A 21,803-nucleotide genomic window follows, 5' to 3' on the forward strand; every position below is an offset into this window, starting at 1 on the left:
TGAAAGTTTTTGGCACATCAGATAGGCCAGGTTTCTGCGGGCTTGAATGATGAATGAATGGTAGCGTGGCCCATTGAATTGGACAAACTTTGGCTGTCTGGACATAGCTGCTCCTCATCCTGCCCTAGGGTGGGAAAGGAGGTCCGGATGATTATGATGATGATGTTACAAAGAAAATGTGATGAACTATGCCATGATTTCTTTTCCTCTTAACAGCGCTGGGATCCCAACAAACCTGCACCAACTATGGCTGACTTTGACAAGAAATTAACTGAAAGTGATGCCTACCTGCAACTTCTCATCGAGCAGGCAGATATCCTGGAGCGCCACCTACACTCAACGGAAGATGAGCAAGATCGCCGTCGCTGTCAGAATGTTGTTGATGAAGTAAATTCCGTCTTGGAGTCCATCAAACACACCATTGTACTACTTCAGGTTGGTGAGGTCTTGTTTGGCTTGGTTAGAGTTGGCTAGGTAGGAATAACTTTTTTTTGGGGGGGAGGGGGGAAAACAAATCACGTGAAATTTGACCTTTTTAGATTTTATTTGCATATATAGAGTAATTTGGTGGTAGGTCGGGGCACCATCCACTCACTCGATGTAGTGCTGCTCTCGGCTGGCTTCCCTGTCCTCTTTTCTTTCCTTCTTTCCTTCCTTCCTCTTAGGTCATTCTTTCCTTCATTCTTTCATCTTTCTTCTGTCTACAGGTGGCTACACTGAGTGTCAAGCCTGGTTTCCTGTACAGCAGGAAACCATTTACTATGCCAGCTGGCAATCATATAACCAACCTACGGTGCCTGGTGGTTTAGTGGGTAATTAAGGCGCTTCAGCTGGATTGAGTTTGTGTCGGTTCATATCCAAAGGGTGGTTGGGGTTTATTGCTCACGTAATACCACTCAGGAATGAGTGAAGCTGGTCACTCATTTTAAATGTCAGGACCAGCTTGCCCAGCCCCGGGCTCCTACACTCCTCATGTGGCAACACAGGTTTAGATGATGATGGTAATGATGATGAGGGTAATTTGGTTTGACTGGATGAAGTCAAGATTGGTTGTTTGAATAGGAAGAAGCTAGTATAGGTTTGGAACCAATCTATGTACCCAGGGTTGCTTACATGTTAGAAAAAGCTCTGGCCACCTTTTACATTTGAACTAGCATGTTTATGTATGGATTTCTCCAGCTGAACACTTAACCAAGACTGCATCATATTTTCCAGAATACATGGCAAATTACTGCTACTTGCTTTCTGGAAAGGGAGACTAATTTGGAATATTTCCTGGTTAAATTTGAAATTAAATGTTTTTACCTTACTATTAGTGTGTTTTATAATGATGTTCCATGCCATTAGTACAGGATGGTGCAAAAGTAGGTTGACAATTACCATTTATTCCAACACAAAAGACACACTTTTAGTCTCTCAAGTGTTCAAAGTGTCTGCCCTCATCATTGACACATTCCTGGAGTCTGTCAGCCACACTTCGACACACAGTAATGCACAGGTCCAGGTTGGTGGGGACATAATAATGTCAACCTACTTTTGCACCACCCTGTAGATTTCTTCCATCCCTGAGCCCCTACATCCTATTCTTAATCTTCAATCCTCATCCCCAATAATCAATGCCCCCTCAAACTAGAATCATGTAAGTAGCACCCTGGTCATATTTTGGTTGATATTGACGTAAAAACTGGTATTTCCTTACAAAATATTGTACCGTTGTATGCTCTTAAATATATTTCAGCATGATTATAACTGTCTGAGATTATATAAATTACTAAATGGGTATTTGTACAACTTTCAGTGTAAATCCTGGATCACTAGGGTAAAATGGGGTAATTTCACCATGAACAGTGGTTCTTGCTAAATACAGACTGCCACATATGGAATATTGAGATATTTATTGCTTTATCTACTGTATACATTCAGCCCTTCTGCTAAGGATACCTATAATCATTTTTGTCAAAAAGAAAATAAAAGGCCCACAGCACAGATTTTTTTTTTTTTTTTTTTTTTTTACAAGTGTCTCATGGCGAAATTACTCTGCCCAACAGGGTAATTTCACGATGACCTACTTGTTGTTATTTTTGTTATAACATTTATTGTTATTATTGTTGTGATACCACACTACATATCATACACAGTTGATCATAACTATGCTTACAGTAGGTAGCCTAGGCTACAATACTGTAGGGCTTGTGCCATGTATTGGGCAAACTTAATGTCGATGGCATCCATCATTGTTTAACTGACTGTTTCACGGTTGGTAAGTTGGTCGGGGGACTCCCATGGCACGAGTGCATGGGAGAGTACTGTTTTGTGTGTGTGTGTGTGACAATGCAGACAGTTCTAGACCACTTTTAATCTGAAACATGTAAATGATAGGCAAACAGAATGTTTGTTTCCAGTTTTTATTGATGCAATAAATGCTGAAAATTTCTGATAAACAATTTCATTCCTCCAATGCAGTTTTCTTGCACAGTGGATCAAAACTTCACATGACCTTGTTAGATTGGCATTCCTCTAAAACCTAAGCTGAATCCCTGCAATAGTGTGGGAGCTATCGGCCTCTGAATTGGAATTATTGACATCGTGGCAAAATTACCCTGCGGTTAAATTACCCTTGTGGTTGATGGGGGCACTCACCATCCACTCACTCAATATAGTGCTGACCTTGGGTGACTTCCCTTTCCTCTCTTCCTTCCTTCTGACCTTTCTCTGTCTCTACTTCCTTCATTTTTTCCTCTTCCTTCTGCATACTGGTGATTTTACACTCTCTCTTCTGTCATTCTTTCCTTCATTCTCTCCTTCTCCCTGTGGGTAACTGTACACTGAGTGACAAGCCAAATGGTTTCCTGTACACCAGGAATCATTTACTATGCTGGACGGTAATCATATAATCAAATTTAGCACCTGGTGGGTTAGTGGGCAATTAAGGCACTCCAATTGGATTGAGCCTGTGTAGGTTCTATCCAAGGGATGGTTGGGGTTTATTGCTCTCATAATGCCACTCAGGGATGAGTGAAGCTGGTCACTTTCATCTTGCCAAGCCCCGGGCTTCTACACTCCTCATGGGGCAACAGAGGATTAGATGATGATTAAATTACCCTGCTTTACACTATTCAGTTATAGCCAAGGTATGGAAGATATTGAATTCAGATTAGGCATATTTACTGTATAATTAAACATGCTTTTATATATATCAGAAGAGTCAAACAGGTTTTATATATCATTTATTCATCATCATTCATCATCTAATCCTGTGTTGCCCCATGAGGAGCATAGGAGTCCGGGGCTAGGCAAGTTGGTCCTGACATTTAAGATGAGAGACACCAGCCTCACCCATCCCTGAGTGGCAGTATGTGAGCAGTAAACCCCGACCACCCCTTGGATAGAAACCTGCACGTGCTCAATCCAATTGGATAGCCTTACGTCCCCATTAGACCACCAGGTGCCATAATTTAGTTATGTGGTCACCACCCAGCATAGTAAATGGCATCCTGGTTTACAGAAACCATTTGGGGTGTCACTTTAGTGCAGAGTCACCCGTAGACAGAAGGAAGTGGAAAGGATAAAGGAAAGAAAGACAGATGAAGGAAGAGAAGAAAGGGTAGGCATCAGAGAGCTGCACTACAGGTACACCCCAGTTTAACGATGCTATTGGTTAAGTAAAAACACATCGTTAGGTGGGGTGTCGTATCTCAGGGTAGATTTAACATGTAAAGTAGAGGGATGGGTTTTTTAGCCATGGGTTCCCCTCCCCACCAAGTCCTAAACCCACCCAAATGAGCCCAAAAACAGGTTTAAAGCCAATCTAAATGACCTGACAGCTGTGAAAGAAGCTAATGTAAGCCTAACACCTGGAAATAACTTAATAAAACCAACAAATAAAATCTGAAAATTGTCAGATATAAGTCTGGAAAAAATCAAACTTAGTAAACTGTACCCCAAAATGATAATGTTCACCCCACCTATGTATGTGTGTGTGTGTGTGTGTGTGTGCGTGTGCGTGTACACACCACTGAGCTCTATAATACCGAGAGGCATTCGCATGACTAACACAGTGTAACTGATGTAGCCGTCACCAGGGTGGCACTGGTGTAGTGACAGCCATGTTACACCTCGCTTGATGCCCATGGTTTTTTAACTGAGGTGTTCGTTGGGTTTTTGAAAGCAGTCGATGATTTTGTAATATATAGTGCCATGGTCAGCTGTGCAGCTTCTGGATGCAAAAATGGATACAAAAATTCATCAGAGAGAGATGGCATTACATTTCACAAGTAAGGAATATATCTTGTTGCTAATTCTATAAGATTATTGCGGCCCTGGGGTGGGGCGGGAAGATTCTTCCCCGGTATCTCTACATGAATGATGCCACTAAAACGGGCCCATTTATCTCCAGTCTTTCTCTCCATGTCCTCTTCTCTTCTGTTCACACTCTCTTGTAGATATTTCCATGTTTCTTCTGGCCTTCATCAGTCTAGACATTCGGTTTTGTGACATGTATAGTGCCATAAAGGGTAAGTTCTGCACTGCAGCAACCTAAGGCATTGTTTTATACGCATTGGCTAAATGTACCCGATATAATTTGTTGAACTAGGTAGAAAAAAAGTCATAATCCATATATGTTTTTGTATTATAAACAAAAGTCTCTCTTTATTAATAATCACTACCTAGTGGAAATGAAGTATTTGAACTTGAATTTAAGTGTCGGTGTTTCAATATGGACGCCAAAATCACATGCCTGCGGCGGAGATAGCCTCTCCATATTATAGAGCTCAGTGGTGTACACACACACACACACACACACACACACACACGTACAGGAGTGTGTAAGTTTGTGTGTATATGCACACACACACACACACATTCCAGAAGAAATGGAAAATCCTGATTTTGCAGTTTACGAATTAAAAAACGAAATGTTTCCCATTTTGCCAGGCATTTGGCTGATAATGCTGGTTTTGTATTTTTCTGTTCCTCGCGTAGGATTCCATACTTTATCAGTGGGAAATGAGGTTTAGGTTGGTGATGGTAGTGATGTTTATTGTGTCCTTTAACTTGCAGATCGCCAAAAACACAGCCTTCCCAGTAAATGGCGTGTACCATCCATGTAATGCCATCCCCGAAGGTGTGACCCAACCCCCCCAGACCATACAGGCGGGCAGGGGTGAAGCAGGAGAACGGGGGCGAGAACTGGTGACCACTGGCTCAGAGGAGGTGGACGTGGAGCCAGGAATAGAAATGGGTCGGGAGTGTGCCGAGCGGGCATCTGTAACCAGGCAGAGGAGTCCTGGTCAGTCATTCATCTCTTCACTCCACTGTTGTACTTTTCATTTTGCCCTTGTAAGCCATAGACAGTTTTAATTGGCCTAGGAGAAACTTGTCAAAAAGAAGTTAGGTATAGCCTTCATTAACACCTTCACTACAAGAAGCCTCCCTGAGTTTTATTAAAATCAGCTGAAAGTGTGGTACCAGATAGCAAGAACAGAATGGAAAAGTACATCATGGAATTGAAGTTTTTATTCTGAGTGTGATGATGCCTTTTTTTTTTTTTTTTTTTCCCCAGATGATTTTATTCATCTTAGGCCCTAAATACCAGGCTGTCATCTCTCAGTATGGGCATTTTTCTGAAAATAGCCTGTATTCAAACCTTAATATCTTGGAAACCATAGTGGTTAGGGAAACTGATTAAAGACCATTTTACTCACCAACTCCTTGCGAATGAAAGTATCCCCAGGTCGATAGGTCATCACGTTGATGAGTAACAACGTGAGGAAAAGGAGTAATTTTTGGCGTGAGAGGCTGGATGTATTTGTGCGTGTGCACATGGCCCTGACAATGGCTTCATTCCCAACATGAAAACTTCTCCATCACTAGATAAACTAGATACAGTGGCATTCAAGGCACGTCCAGTGGCAATGTCACTGAGCCCATTCTAGTATCCTTGGAAAGAGGCTTGGCAAGGGGAGGCAGAAGTCTACATGAGGCAGGAACGGAATTGGACGAGAAGGTTTAAGAAAGCATTGTTCCACATCTGGCAGATTATCAGATTTTCCGGACATTCAGACAGGTACCTGAAAATGTTCAAAACACACCCCAAAAAATAAAGTACACTGTGGACAACTGGCTGGGTGAACATCCGGGACCTGAATGTTGGCGTGGGTACAGAATTGGATAGTTCAGCGCACTGCTTTCGGCTGTTTTTTTATATTTTTCAATTTTTTCCCGATTTTTCTTGATTTTCTACCCCAAAAAGCTAAAAATGAGCCTGGGCCGAAAATTCCTAACCATTGGGTTTTCCGAACCATTGGATGCTAGATAATCGAAAGTTCGCTGTACATACTATAGTTAAGTAAGCCCATCAGCCTTAAGATTTCTTTTTTCTTTTTTTAATTTTGTGTTCTTGTTGCCACCAGATAATTTAGAATAAGGGAGCACCCTAATAGTGAGGGAATTATTGAAATAACAGTATGTAACCGCTCCCGCACAGAAAGTCACCCATGAGTTGAATAAAATGGTTTGGAGATACCAAGAATGTGACAAAATACAGTAGACATTACAATATATTGTCGAAGGGTTTAAGACAGATAAGTAGGTGATAATTATAATAGAGTTATGGAATTATGGAGATGTGTTTTGGCTGAAGTTGCATATTATAGAGATTTATGATTTTATGGGAATATGGTCTAGCTACAACAGCATGTTATTTTATGGAGATATTATCCATCTAAACTTGCACGTTGTAAGGATTTACAGTTTTATGGAGACGTGAGCTACCTAAAACTGCCCATTATAGAGATTTATGGTTTTATGATGTGATCTAGATAAAATTGCTTATTCTGACTACTTACTTTCATATCTTCTCTGTGCAGTTCCTATTGTACCCCCGGACTCCGTGGTTCCTGAGACCTCATATTCAAGCTCAGAAGACGAGGATTTCTTTGATGCTGATGACTTTGGTGGCCCCACACCAGCCCAGAGTCCCAGGTATGTTACGCATTGCTTACTTCATGTTTGTGGCCACACTTTGAATGCTTCAGGTAGTGTTGGGGCAAGAGATTAGAGGACATGCTTTTACTCTTTCAGCCCGAGTGGTCTGTCCTAAGTTAATGCTTTTCATATTGGAGCAACAAGAATACAGTAAATAACAATTTTTATTGTACTAAATGAGTCAGTGGAAAGTGTCTGTCTTTTACTAAAAGATGTCTCATTAAGCTGAATAAAATTGCATGATGGTAACCAAAACAAAATGTAAAGGACATCATTGTACTGAAGGGGTTAACTTGTTTGTGGGATTTGATACTTGTTATTTTTTTTTTAATTGGGCTCCATCATATGTTTATACATTACAGACCAGCTTGGTGCTGAAGTTGGGGTTATTGGAGGCTCTGATTTATTTAGTACTTTAATTAATGTGTATGTCAGGGACTAAGTTTATAAGGTTGGTAGGTGTGATTAATATGAAGAACAGTAATCAAACAAAAACAGTTAATGAAATTCAAGAAATGAGTTTTGAAAAGCAGATTAATTAGAAGAGATACACATCACCTTATATGTTATTGTTATCAAAGCAATGTTGGATGGCAATGAAAGTCAGTCGTCTAGGTTAATTTGTTGTTACATAGTTTTACTGCAAACATTTTATATTGTTTTATCTGCAGTCTAGAACTTTGAATATGCTGAGACACTTCTGGAAGTTAGAACTTAGAATGTGAATTTTCAGTGAATGATGTTCATATTGATATCAGGTTATGGCAACTCCACCACTCACCCTTTATGTTGCATTCAGTCATGAGCCTCTTACAGCTTAGGAGAGGGGTGGGGGAATGATTGTATATGTGACATCATGTCTCCTTCAATTCAGTGTCTTGAAAAATATCAAAGGACGTTGCTTAAGACATCCCCACGTCATGTGAACTTGGCCATCTAGCTTGGGGGAAAGATGGTGGTGGTAATAATTAATAGAAATACAAGTTTTATAAACAAGTTTTACAAACTGAATCAGCTTTTTTATGATCAAGAATAGAACAAAACTTTGCCAACTGAAAGAAGAGTGCTTGTTAACAATCTCGAGCCCTGCTTTGCCTCTCTCACTCCTGTCCTCTTTATCTGACGTTTTGTCTTACACTGGCTTTCACCGCACCACCTGTGTTTTGGCAATGAAGGTAATGAAGTTGTAAGGTTCTGTGAGTGGTGTTATAGCATGTTTTGCTGTCCCATTGAGCTCATGAAGTACCTCCATAGTAGAAATCCAGTTATTAAGGCTTCGATTATCTACATCATTCAGTATATACTGTATGTGCTTTACCTACTTTTGCTGTAAGTTGATGCCAGTTTTGACAGTTAATTTGTAAACAGTCACTCAAGTAGCATCAGTGTTTCCATCTGGCATCAGCATATTGTGGTACTAAAAGGCATTGTTGGAATAAGAAGCAAAAAAATAATAGTTAAGAGTTTCATTCTCTGTCTTTTAATGCCTGATGCCATATTCTGTATTCATAAGAGGTGGCTGTGACAGAATAAGGCTTTTATTCATTTCTTATGCTATACAGCAACAACCACGCCTCCTGTAAAATTTCACCATCCTTTGTATACTCAGCCACCTGGTTCTTGATGTACAGTCAGTCCTCACTTAAACCCTTGAACCCAGATGTCCTTTTTAGTTCATTTTTGCTGTTAACCAACACTTTTATTCAGCATAGGAAAGGCTTCTTAAGTTAAAGGGGTTTATTAAGGCTGTACAGTTTGAAAATCTATCTTAAGTTTAATAAAAGCATGAGCTGATAGCTAAATCTGAAAAAAGTTGTCTGGGTTGAATGGGCTAAAGGCTGGGATGTGTGCAGGCAAAATGCTACCACACCTCATTGAAAACAGACTTAAGTGAGACATGACTGCTTCATGACTGGTGAATTAAAATCACTAGAAAAACACTAATGCTTATCAGTGTACCTACCTGCCTGTGTGTCTCTCTCTCTCTCTCTATAACACCAAGACAAGAAGCCAAATGATTTTATGTTATTTGTCACAGCCATCTGGAATGACCTTTGAGATTGGATATCAGGCAGTAGGTGGTATATTTCTTGAGAATTAAGATTTGTCTGTAAAACCATCACCACTCACTGGAACCTCACTCATTTTTATCGTCTTCCAATTGTCTGTTTGATTTGCCTAGTCTAGTTATTTTTTTATTTGTATAGAATTTGTCATGTGACTAGGTATGTAAGGCACTATTATATTTTTTATATTGATGATGGACAGCAAATTTATATGAATCAATGTGTAATGTACTTTGTGTTAAAATAAAGGAAAGATTTGTATGTTTCCTTGGGAGAAGAAGATTTGGTACCGGTAAGTGAAGTGAGAGTTGGTCTGCATGGTGACATTTTGAAGTTGCTGTGTTAGGCTGTTCTGTGCACCTTTGCAGAGCTTCTTAGATATGGGAAGAGATGATGATTATAGAGTATGGATTGATGATGCACCTTTTGTTATGAGGAAAGAAAGTCTTGAGTTGAGTCGAGGAACTTTCTGGAATTGTCCTCTTTTGGTATGGCAATGTGAAATATCAAGGTTGAGTTGTGTGGAGTGGAACCATATACCAGTTTGCAGTACCACACATTGAGCAGCAAAGCAGAGAAATACCCTTAACCGAGTTTTAACCAAACGAATTCAGTGACATTGTCTTCCACTTTATTCTTGCCATTTCCTGATAGTTTTATTCAGACTTAAGGTTACTTTTTAATCGTAAAGGGTTAATTATAACCTAAATAAACCCATCCAGTACAAAGGTCCTTTCCCAAGTTGGAGAGAAATGCATTGAAGTTAGAAGAATAAGCTGAAAACGACATGACTCGGAAGTTGATGATATATTTACTTCAGTACATAGTCCCTTCAGCCAGAGGATTTTTTTTTTTTTTTTTCCCCATCAGATAATTGTATTCAGTGCTGGAAAGATCTCTCATACTGAAGGGTTTAATGAAGGTTGTTTTCAGCTTTTCTAGTTATAGAAAAAAAAAAAAAAAAAAAACTAAGCTGAAAATCATATTGAGGTTACATAAATACCAGTAAAATGAATAGTATGTCCTTAGAATGAAGTGGGTCAATGGGCATCAGCTGCCATCAGTTATAGGTGTATCTGGTTTAGAAAATGCTAATTTACCAAATTCTGTTTATATATTTCAGAATACTTTATTAAACATCCAGGCAAAAGAAAAATAACCCTTTTAGTATGATGATGTATTTTTTGGCTTATTCTTGCTATATCCAGACTGTTTTATTTGTATAAGAGTATGGTTAAATGTAGTTTTCATTAACCCCTCTCACAACAGGTCTCTCAGAGTTCATTAAAATTGTCTGGAGGTAGCAAAAATATTTGTAAAAGTATGTCATTGTGTTGAAGGGATTAAGTATTGTATATGGAGGAAGTGAGTATCATCCATGTTAGTTTGTGAAAAAATGAAGTACTGTAAATAAAAACTGATTTGATCAATAGTTCTATATTGAGCATAAATGTTTTTATTTGTTATACTCCATGTTTAAGAATACCGCACTTGAGAGTTTAAGGGTTTTATATAACTTGGGAAATGGTATTATTTACATCATTTGTGCATATAATTTTCATGGCAAGGAAAGGTTCTTGATAAATCTCATCTTAACTTATTTAATATGATTTGTATTTTGTTGAATATGTTGTTAGTAAAGTGAAGATCCAGGTGTATTGTTGTATTGCCCACGAAGAAGGCTGATTGTGGTTTGGGAAATGCTGGAGGGAAACAGGTGGTAGTAGTAGTAGTAGTAGTAGTAGTAGTAGTAGTAATACTGAGTGGCAAGAGAGAGAGTGGTGTTTTGATGAAGTTGAGATTTGGCACAAGACAATTAATACAGTATACATACACTTCTCAATATAAGCTATGGATGTGTTCAAATATATCACAATGTTTTCCACACAAATTGTATTGTAAATTAGAGGAATGCCAGCTTGGTAGGAAGCAGTGAAACATAATTAGGCCTTTTTTTTTTCTGAAATTTTCTGTGAGCTTGTAGTAAAAGAATAAACAGATAATCATCATCATCATCCGGACCTCCTTTCCCACCCTAGGGCAGGGTGAGGAGTAGTGGTGTCCAGACATCTCACTTTGCCCAATCTAGTGGGCCATGCTTCCATTCACTCATCATTCAGGCCCCTGGAATCCTGGCTGTATTTGATTCGCGAAAAACTTTCACCACATTCTGTAGCTTCACATACATGTATCCGATAGAGTCAATCCGAGGGCTGTCACGTTAAAGTGGGATGCCAAATCTCTGATCGTGCACTTCTTCTCACAACATTCATCCAGCCAGCTCGATCTCTTGTCAGTCCCCTAGCCTCACTGACTTCCATACCTCGCTTCCTCACACACTCATCCACCATATCCCTCCACCTTCTCCTTGGTCTACCTTTCCTCCTTCCTCCTTCAGATTTGCTCAGATATACCTTTTTCACCGCTCAGTTGTTATCCATTCTCTCCACCTGACCATACCATCTCAGTACACTCTCTTCGATTCTGGTGTCCACAGGCTTCTTCACTCTGGATCTTTCACGAATCACATTATTTTGTATCCTATCCACTCTGTACCCACATACATTACTCAGCAGTCTTATCTCCACTGCTCTCACTCTTGGCCTTTCATTTTCATGCCACACCATAGTCTCACATCCATATGTTAAAGTTGGCACTAACACTTCTTCATGTAAAACTCACGCAGCTGCAACACTCAAGCCTGTTTCTTATTGAGACCTTCATAGCACCAGCTACCTTCCTTCCTTGTGTCACTCTACCTTCCACTTCTTTGCACATTTTGCTCTCTTTTCTATCACTGTACCCAGGTATTTGAACTCTCTCACCAGTTCCAATCTCTCTCCATTCACTGTAACATTACACTGGGAGTCACCTTCTCTCTGTTATCATCACGTTACTCTTTTCTACGTTTACTCTCAAGGCACGACACTCACAGACTTTCGCTAAACTCTGCACTATACTACCAAGCTCTTGTCCAGTATTTGCAAGTAGCACTGCTTCCTCAGCAAACAACAGATTTGATATAATCCATCCATCAACATTCATTACCAATGCTATCCCTCTCTCCATTACTCATGTTTTTACTTCTCTAATCGCCCAATCCATATACATATTGAACGACCACTGGGGACATCACACAGCCTTGTCGCATGCCCACATTGTTCGTGAACCATTCACTTAGATGCCTATTAACCCATGCACTTGCCTCACTACCATCATAAAAGCTCTTGACGGCACTTAACAGCTTACCATCTACACCATACATGCACAAAACCTTCCACAATCCTTCTCTGTCTACTTTGTCGCATGCTTTTTCCAGATCCATAAATGCGATACACACCTTATAGACCTCCTCACAAGCCTTCTCCACTGTCTCTTACTGCAATATTTGATCCACACATCCTCTGCTACTCCTAAAGTCACCCTGATCATCACTTACTAGGACTTCTGATATCTCTCTTACTTTCTTTATAATAATTCTTCCATATATTTTCCTCACAACACTCAATAAACTTATGCCAGAGTAATTCTTGTACTTATTTCACTCACCTTTGTTATTGTACAGGGGTACAATTACAGCCTTTTTCCACTTTGCTGGCACAGTTTCACTTATCCATGCCTTCTTACATATCTCCAACAAGCGCTTCATTTTGTTTTCTCCGCTACACTTAATTATCTTTGCATATATGTCATCAACCCCAGCTGCTTTCCCATTTTTGTGCCGCTTCAAGGCGCTCTTCGCTTGTGCGAGTGTCACGTTTCGTGGCACTGCAGTCCTTCTCTGCACATCCCCAAAACTTATAATGTTTCCAGCCACTCTGCTTTCTCTATTCCCATTCATCAGGCTTTCAAAATATTTTTTCCATCTGGTTCTTACTTCATCCCCATGGGTTAATAATCTACCAGCTACATCCTTCACACTTTCACATTTCTTTCCGCTGTCACTTCTACATTTCCACACATCTTTCCAGAATAACTTCCTATTTTCGGATTAGTTTTCATTCATTTTTCTTCCTAGGTCATCATTTACCTCTTTTTTCGTCTTTACTAGTCTCTCTACGTGCTTATTGGTCTCAGTATATTCAGTTCTTAGTTGAATCACTGTTCTGTAACCATTCTAGCCACTTCTTCCTCCTGTCCTCCACTGCTCTCTTAACCCGTACAATTCTGCCGTCGACACTGTGCCGACAATAAAAAAAAAGGCTCACAATCCCACCAACGTGATGGTACCGACAGCAAAATTCGAGCCCTGTAGCGTCTCATATTGCTTCAGTCTACCTAATTTTTTGCTAAGGAGTACCTTAACGTATTGTCAATACTGTGCCCAAGCACTTGTAGGACTAAGTTTGGTTCTGGGTGGGTGGGTAACATCAGTTGGCCACTGTCTGTCATAGCGTCAGGATGTCGTGAAAAAGTGTCTGAGATTGGTTGGGTATAAAATTGCAAAAATGCCTGGGATGGTATGGGTTAATCTCTTCATCCCACCCTGCCATACCTTTCTTCTTTGTTGTTCTCTTGCCACACCACACACTGGTTTAGCATTCCTAACTAAGCAGTCCCTATATACATTCCACAGGCTGTCCTGATCTATATCATTCCAGTTCACTGACTCCAACTCCTCCCCCGCTTTGGTCGTTTATTCATCTGCCATTTCTTTGATCCTCAGCTTCTTGACTTTCAGTCTTTCTCCCTGACTGCTCCTCTCTCTCCTGGTCCACCTCACTCCTCTCAACTTAATCTTGCGTACCATAATCATATGATCTGACACACCTCCACGTTGTCCTCTCACGGCCCTCGAATGAGCACCCATTCCCAGCATAGACCTCTCTATGAGCACGAAATCAATCAGGCTTCTTTCAACATGATCCCCATTCCCTCAATTCCATGTATATTTATGTGCATCTTTGTGTTTGAAATATGAGTTACAAATGCACACCCTCCTCTCCTGACACATATTCTTCAGTCGCATCCCATTATCATTTTCTCCTGGTGGTCCATTACAACCCATTATGTCCTGGTACTCCATGACAACCCATTATTTCATCCTCAGGACCAGTGCCTACTCTTCCATTCATGTTGCCCATTACAATGACTTTATAACTCCTGTGCATATCTCTCACTGCTTCATCCAGCCCATCCCAAAACCTGTCTTTCTCTCATTCGTGTCATCACACGGTGCATACGCTTCAGTTACTCCCACTTTCACCCTGTCAAACTTGAACTTGACGTACATACAGTACATCTCGAGCTGACACATTTTTAATCTCTCATTCCACTCTGCCACACCTCAGTCATAATAAAGCAACTCCTTCCTTGCATCTTCCTCGCCCATTCATGCCCAATCTTACACGTTTCACACCCTCCCACTCCTCACTTCCACTTCTCACCCTTTCATCTTTGTTTCACTCAGTGCCATCACCGCATATCTCGCACTCTTGAACACACTCATCACTTCCACCCTCTTGCTCTCCTCATTCACACTTCTCACATTCCACATGGCCATGTGAATCAGCCCATTTGGCTGGGGCTCTGGGCAGGTATTGGGCCCTCCGAGGCTCTCCGAAATGTCTGCAATAATTAAGAAGTTCTGGGTAGGGGAATCTGGGGGACACTTAACCCATCCAAAATCACTGGTTATATGGTTACAACCCAGCGTAGTGCAGTAAATTGTTTCCTGGGTACAGGAAACCTTTTGGCTTGTCACCTAATGTAGAGACCATAAGGCATCATTTCATTGAGTGAGTAGATGATGGGCACCCCTACCTACCATCCATCCATCATCCAATCCTACATTGCCCCATGAGAAGCGTAGGAGCCTGGGGCTAGGCAAGTTGGTCCTGACATTTAAGATGAGATTGACCAGCTCATCCATCCATCATCCAATCCTACATTGCCCCGTGAGAAGTGCAGGAGCCTGGGGTTAGGCAAGTTGGTCCTGACATTTAAGATGAGAGTGACCAGCCTCACTCATCCCTGAGTGGCATTATGTGAGCAATAAACTCCAACCACCCCTTGGATATAAACCTGCACTTCTCAGTCTGATTGGGGCGCTTTAATTACCCACTAAACCACCAGGCGCCAAAATTTAGTTATATGGTTACCACCCAGCATAGTAAATGGCTTCCTGATGTACAGGAAACCATTTAGCATGTCACTTAGTGTAGAGTCACTCACAGGCAGAAGGAAGAGGAAAGAATGAAGGAAAGAAAAACAGAAGAGGATGGAAGGAAAGAAGGATGGAGGAGACAAAAGGGCAGAGACCCGAGAGCAGCACTTCATTGAGTGAGTGAATGGTGAGTGCTCACACCTACCACAGACCCCTACCTACCACAAATAAATAAATAAAAACAAAAAGAAGGCAGCCTGTATTGAGGACTCTCAGAGTAAAGAGAATTAAGGATAGATATGTAATGTAAATTGTTAATAGGGTTAATGGGAAAAATTTCACTCTCTTTTGCTTTACAGTACCAGTATTGGAAAAAGGTTGACTTTGGCTCTGCTATTCAAAAACACTGTTGTCATGTCATTGTTCGGTGTGATATCCACCTGGTCTGTCTGTTCTGTTCGATATCACTTATTATGAGTCATGTGGTATCTGCTGTGTCATGCTTTACCTATGAGAGTCAGAACTCCTTTATTTTATGTATTTGTAGCCAGTTACTGAATATTCATCACTGCAAATTGGTAAGAGTTCCCAGCTTATGGTAATAAGTGAGCCTCATGCCCAGCCCCTAGCTGTAGTGAATGCTAATGACCCTCTATAGAGACAAATATAATAATTACAGTATTGATGCCAATCATTGAAGAAACAAGTATGCATAGTTAGCATTAAAAAAAAAAATCTGTGAAAAGTATCCCCCAAATTGGCATTTCCTAGTGCATTTTATCTTTATCAGTAACATATGAAATAAAACATTTTTTATTCTAAAGGAAATGTAGTATAATGATTTTTAGTGAAACTAAAAATACTGATACTCCTGTAACACCATGAGGAAAATAGTACAGTACAGTAATACCTCTGTTATCGCAACTTGATGAAAATAGTTTTGTGAAAATACAGCGAATGAGAAGACAAGTGTTGGATGCAAGAGTGTGGAGAGGGTGGGGGAATGGAGTTGCGGACCATCACTTAGTGATGGCCAAAGTAAAGCTCCAAAGAAAATTGTTGAGGAGACGAAAGGGAAGACAGGAGGAAACAGCTCCTGTGAGAAGAGTGGAGAATTTGCAAGATAGTGAGAAAATGGCAGAGAATAAGAGCATAGTGGAAGAAAGATTGGGAAGGTATGAGCTAGAGCAGATGGAAGGGGTGGAAGACGTATGTAGGATATTTACGGAAGAGATAGGCACAGCATGTGAGGTGGTTTGTGGAGTGAGGAGGAGATGCAAGGGTATGCAAGGAACAGCAAGGTGTAATGATAAGGTGATACGAGCTGTGGAACAAAAGAAGAAGGCATATAGTGAATGGTTAGCGAGTAGAGGTAGGGGAGAAGATGAGAGAGAGAAGAGAGAGGTATATGTGAGCAGGAGAAGGGAGGTGAAGAGACTGGTGAAGGAGAGTAAGAAGGAAGTGGATGAAAAGTTTGGGAGGAATCTGAGTATGAAATGGAGGGAGAGTAAGAAATTGTTTTGGAAGGAGGTAAAGAAAGTAAGGCAGTGTGAAAGGGGAAATAGTAGGGGAGTGAAAGATAGGAATAGTAGATTGTTGGTGGAGAAGAGAGAGAAATTGAGGAGATGGAAGGAGCACTTTGAGGATTCGTTGAATGTAGAGAGTGACAGCATTGGGCGTATGAGTGGTTGGTGAATGGCTGGGAGAAGAAGAGGTGAGAGGAGGGAGGAAGAGATCAGTAGGGCGGAAGTAGTGGAAGCAATGAAGAAGATCAAGTTGGGAAAGGTCCCAGGAATTGATGGAGTGTGTGGTGAAATGCTGAGGTATAGGGGTGAGATTGTTGTGGAGTGGATATGGAAGTTGTGTAGATTGGCCTGGGAAGAGGGAAGGGTTCCAGAGGACTGGAAATCAGGTATAAGTGTTCCTTTATACAAAGGAAAAGGGGAGAGAGAAGTATGTGGTAACCATAGGGGTATTTGCCTTCTTAGTGTGACTGGTAAAATATATGGTAGAATACTCATTGATAGGGTTAGGCATATGACAGAGGAGCTAGTTGGAGAAGAACAAGGGGGATTTAGGAAGGGAAAGGGGTTTGTAGATCAGATATGTTCTAAGATGTTTAGTGGAGAAGTATCTAGAGAAGGGAAAGAAAGTGTATGCTGCCTTCATGGACTTGGAGAAAGCTTATGACAGAATAGATAGGCAAGGTATGTGGAAGGTATTAAGAATATATGGAGTTGAGGGGAAATTGTTGAGTGCTGTGAAGAGTATGTACGATGGAGCTAGGGCTACGGTGCGAGTAGATGGTGACCTGAATGAGTTCTGTGATCTCAGTGTGGGACTGAAACAGGGTTGTGTGATGTCTCCATGGCTGTTTAATATATACATGGATGGGGTTGTAAAGGAGGTGCAAGGTAGGGCAGTGGATGTGGAGATGGCTCTAATGAATGAGGGTGAGACTTGGAAGATTCCGGTGTTGCTGTTTGCTGATGATATAGTATTGTTGAGTGAAGATGAATGGGGGTTGCAAGATTTGGTGAATGAATTTGGGACAGTGTGTAGGAGGAGGAAGCTGAAAGTTAATGTAAACAAAAGTAAAGTTATGGTATGTGAGAGGAATGAAGTCACAGAATGTACAGTGAGGTTGGATGGTGAGGATATGGAGTATGTGAGTGCATTCAAGGACTTGGGTAGTGTGATGAGTGAGGTTGGAACTTTGGGGGATGAAGTGTGTGAAAGGGTATTGCAGGGAAGGAAGGTTGTTGGTTCGCTGAAAGCAGTGATGAGAAATAGGGAGGTGAGTATAGAAGTTAAGAAGTCACTGCATGATAGTATTGTGATCCCTACCCTGATGTATGGAAGCAAGGCGTGGACCGTGCAAGAGGGGAACAAGTCAAGAGTGAGAGCGGTGGAAATGAGTTACTTCAGAGGAGCATGTGGAGTGACATGGAGGGACAGGTTGACAAATGAAGAAGTGAAGGAACGTTGTGGGGTGGATGTGGATGTGGTTGAGAAGATTAGGAGAAATACACTGAGGTGGTTTGGACATGTGAAGAGAATGGAGAATGAAAGACTGATTAATAGGGTGTATGTAGGTGAGGTGGAGGGAGGGAGAGGGAGGGGTAGACTGAGGATGAGGTGGAGGGATGCAGTTGAGAGGTATATGAGGGAGGGGGGGGGTGTTGGTGGGAGGGTAGTCAAATGGTGGGTGACAGAGCGACTTGGAGGCGTTTTGTCTGCGGCCACCCTTTGCGGGATTAGGGCTATAGATAGATAGATAGATAATTTGGATATGAAATGTGAAAGTTTAAAGTATAAAAGTGGAATTTAACTAATGGATTGCGAGGAACTAGAAGATGAGGAGTAAGGGGAGAGTTGTGTGAAATATTGATAGAGGTACCCCATAAAAGCCAGATAATTCAAAATCTGATGCTACTTCTTGGAGTTACCAGAATGGAGAGAAATACATGAGGGTGCTTGGCAGAGAGTGATGGGAAGGTGGTGTTGGAGAAGTGGTCATTATACCTGTACCTACCTTTAGATAACTCTAGAACCGAGTATTGTGCATTGGGTTGAGTTCAATACAGTAATTTACAAAGTGAATGAAGGTTGAAGTGCAATTTGAAATACTGTATAAGACTGGGAAGTTTATGCTGATGACACCTGAGACTTCAAGGCTGTAAATTACAGAGCAGTTCTCAAAACCAATAATCCAAATATCCAAAAATACCAGTTCTCCAGAATTTTCATAGTCAATTTACTGGGGGAAGTGGAATGAACAATTATTCTCATCTCCAAAAGAACCCCTGGTTTACTTTTAAGGATTTGCACTAGCTTTAAAAGGTGCTGCAGAAGTCTTGTCAGCCAAGTGGGTTCAGGCTGGACTCAGATGGTTGATTTCCCCACATTTCATCATGTGATGCTGTGGCCATGTGCAGTTTGCCACAAGGATGTGGGAAATAACCCCATCATGTGCAGTATTTGTGATAAGTGGGTGCATAAAATATGTAGTGGAATTAAATGTAGACTGCAGAATACTGCAGATTTTGTATATGTGGTGTATGGGAGAGAGCATGTAGAGATTGTCAGGCATTAAGGGATTGATCTTGGTGGAGAGTCCCTTGAGTGTGTGGAGAAGAGGGGGACATGTTATGTGCTGAAGGTGGGGCCAGCTCTGTGGTTAGGGTAAGGAATGGTTGGAGAAAATTCAGGGAGCTGTTCCCTCTCCTAACATTGAGAGGGCAGGCCCTCCATGCCAAGGGATCTCCATATGGAGCATGTGTCAAGAGTGTAATGCTGTATGGTAGTGAGACCCGGACAGTAAAGGAAGTGGATATTTGTAGGCTCAGACATAACAAAATCGCATTGATTAGATGGATGTGTAATATGTCATGGGTAGGTGGGGTACTCACCAGCCACTCACTCGATATAGTGCTGCTTTCAGGTGTTTGCCCTTTCCTCTCCTGTAGCCATCTTTCCTTCCATCCTCTTCTGGCTTTCTTTTCTTTATTCTTTCCTCGTCCTTCTGCCTATGGGTGACTTTACACCACCTCTTATGTTTTTCTTTCCTTCAGTCTTTCCTTTTCCTTCTGTCTGTGGGTGACTCTACACTGAGTGACAAGCCAGATGGTTTCCTGTACACCATGAAACCATTTACAATGCTGGATGGTAACCATATAACCAAATTTTGGAACTTGGTGGTTTAGTGGGTAATTATGGCACTTCAATCAGATTGAGCGAGTGAAGGTTTATATTCAAGGGGTGGTTGGGGTTTATTGCTCACATAATGCCACTTAGGGATGAGTGCGGTTTCTCATTTTAAATGTCAGAACAAATTTGCCTAGCCCCGGGCTCCTACGCTTCTCATCGTGCAACATAGGATTGGATGATGAGTGATGAATAAATGTAATGTGTCGTTGAATAAGAGGCCTGGGGGAGCTAGGATTGAAGGTGAAGATTTGAGAGGAAGGATGGGGCTGGAATATATTGTTGTGATGAAATGGGGTTGATTGAGATGGTTTGGCCATTTTGAGAGGAAGGAAGACAACAGTTGGGTGTGGAAGGTGAGAAGGGCAAACGTTGAGGGTAGGGTTGTGAGAAGCAGACCAAAAAAGACCTGGAACAAGGTCATTGAGTGTGACCTCAGGGATAGGGGACTGAATATGAAAGCTGCCAGGAATCGGGCATTGTGGATAGCCACTATTAGGTGACCAAAGCTGATGCATTTAAACATGGGGGAGCCATTATAAACAGTGTGAATAATATGATAATGCTCCTGCATGAAAAAAATTACCATTGTTCATTGTCAAATTTTCTTGCCAGAACTCTCAAAACCATGGTTGTTGGATAATAACTTATGGCATGGATACAGTGACTGTTGAAGGAAAGTACAGGCAGGTGGATGTCTGCACATATAATTGATGATAATGAAGAATTCCAGTTTTCCAAAAACCTCTTGATCCCAATCATTCTGTATATTTGGAATTGCACCGTACTATACAGTACTGTATAAAGATGAGTAGGCTGTACAGTAATTATAGCTTTTGGAGACATTTTGATATAATCACTTAGGATGGACATGGAATAGATGCCCAAGAAAGTTTTTGAAAGTGAGACTGGGGTAATATTTGAAAACTGAATGTGATATGGAAGAAGGTAATGAAACATTGGCAAAAGAGAGGTTTTAGGAAAAGGAGCAATTGAGAGAATGAGAGAAGTGATGACAAAGTAGCATGGAGCCAGTTCTGTCATGGCCATCCTCAGTCAAAGGGTTCTAAGCAAAAATCAAAGCTTTGGAGGTAATGGTGAACATTTTAGCGTAATTCTGGGATTAGGTGTTTGGCAGTAGGTGGATACAGTAAATGTTTCTGAAAAGGTTTGCATTTTGAAAAGTTGTAGCAAGTATTGAATAGCAACTGTAGTGTTTGTGTCACCACCGAGGAGCATAAGACTGTTTATGGTATATATGCATTGCCACATCTGGTTTGCACTCACCTAACATGGGTGGATAGCTCTTCTGTACGTGTTCCAACCATGATATACTGATTTGAAAGGAAACTGGTCTGTACAGCTGAGAAGCACGACTTCCCATCATTGGAGAAGTGACATGCTTCCACCCAGTGTTTCATGGATGGGTTTAGATGTGGAAGGCTTTTGGAGTGCAGAAGGAGAAGTGCATGTGGAAATTTGATGCTTAGTGTTGAACTGTACAGATAAATATATTGCAGTTTTGGCATATGGAGGAGCTTTTGTTTTTACTTCTGTGGACGAATACTGAGATTAGATAGTTTGGTAGAGATGGTGGTGGAAAAGGGACTTGATTGATAAGCAAATGGAGTCATGGCATGTTTTTACTGAGCATTCATGATGATGGTTCTGCAGATTCCACTTCCTCCCCTGACCCTCCCCCACCTTTTTTTTTTTTTTTTTTTAACCCAATCTTTTATAGTAGTGGAATTATGGTTAGAGAAGTGATGATGATTGAGAATATTGATTCCACCCTCTAGAACCACAGGACTCAGCAGTTTATAGATGACTGTACATTAGTGATAGCAGATAGATGTCTCAGCCACCTACATGGTTGTGATAGACCAATTTACAGATTCATTGCCGAGTCACGAGCGTTTCATAGCCGCCATCCCCGT

The 21,803-nt window shown here is 41.1% G+C and overlaps 1 protein-coding gene across 1 annotated transcript in view; it reads left to right on the forward strand.

Moving 5' to 3' along the window:
• The window catches only part of LOC145402305 (oxysterol-binding protein-related protein 9), a 103,090-nt gene that overhangs the window by 15,523 nt on the left and 65,764 nt on the right, over positions 1–21,803 (forward strand). Inside the window, exons 4-6 of the mRNA XM_080274443.1 lie at positions 217–435; positions 5,062–5,290; positions 6,870–6,984. Coding sequence (XP_080130569.1) covers positions 217–435; positions 5,062–5,290; positions 6,870–6,984 — 563 coding nt within the window. The remainder of the gene's footprint in view (positions 1–216; positions 436–5,061; positions 5,291–6,869; positions 6,985–21,803) is intronic.

The sequence above is a fragment of the Coenobita brevimanus genome, chromosome 57 (genome assembly GCF_032717465.1).
Source record: "Coenobita brevimanus isolate Jiangsu-jjx chromosome 57, ASM3271746v2, whole genome shotgun sequence".
In the NCBI taxonomy this organism is placed as follows: Eukaryota; Metazoa; Arthropoda; class Malacostraca; order Decapoda; family Coenobitidae; genus Coenobita; species Coenobita brevimanus.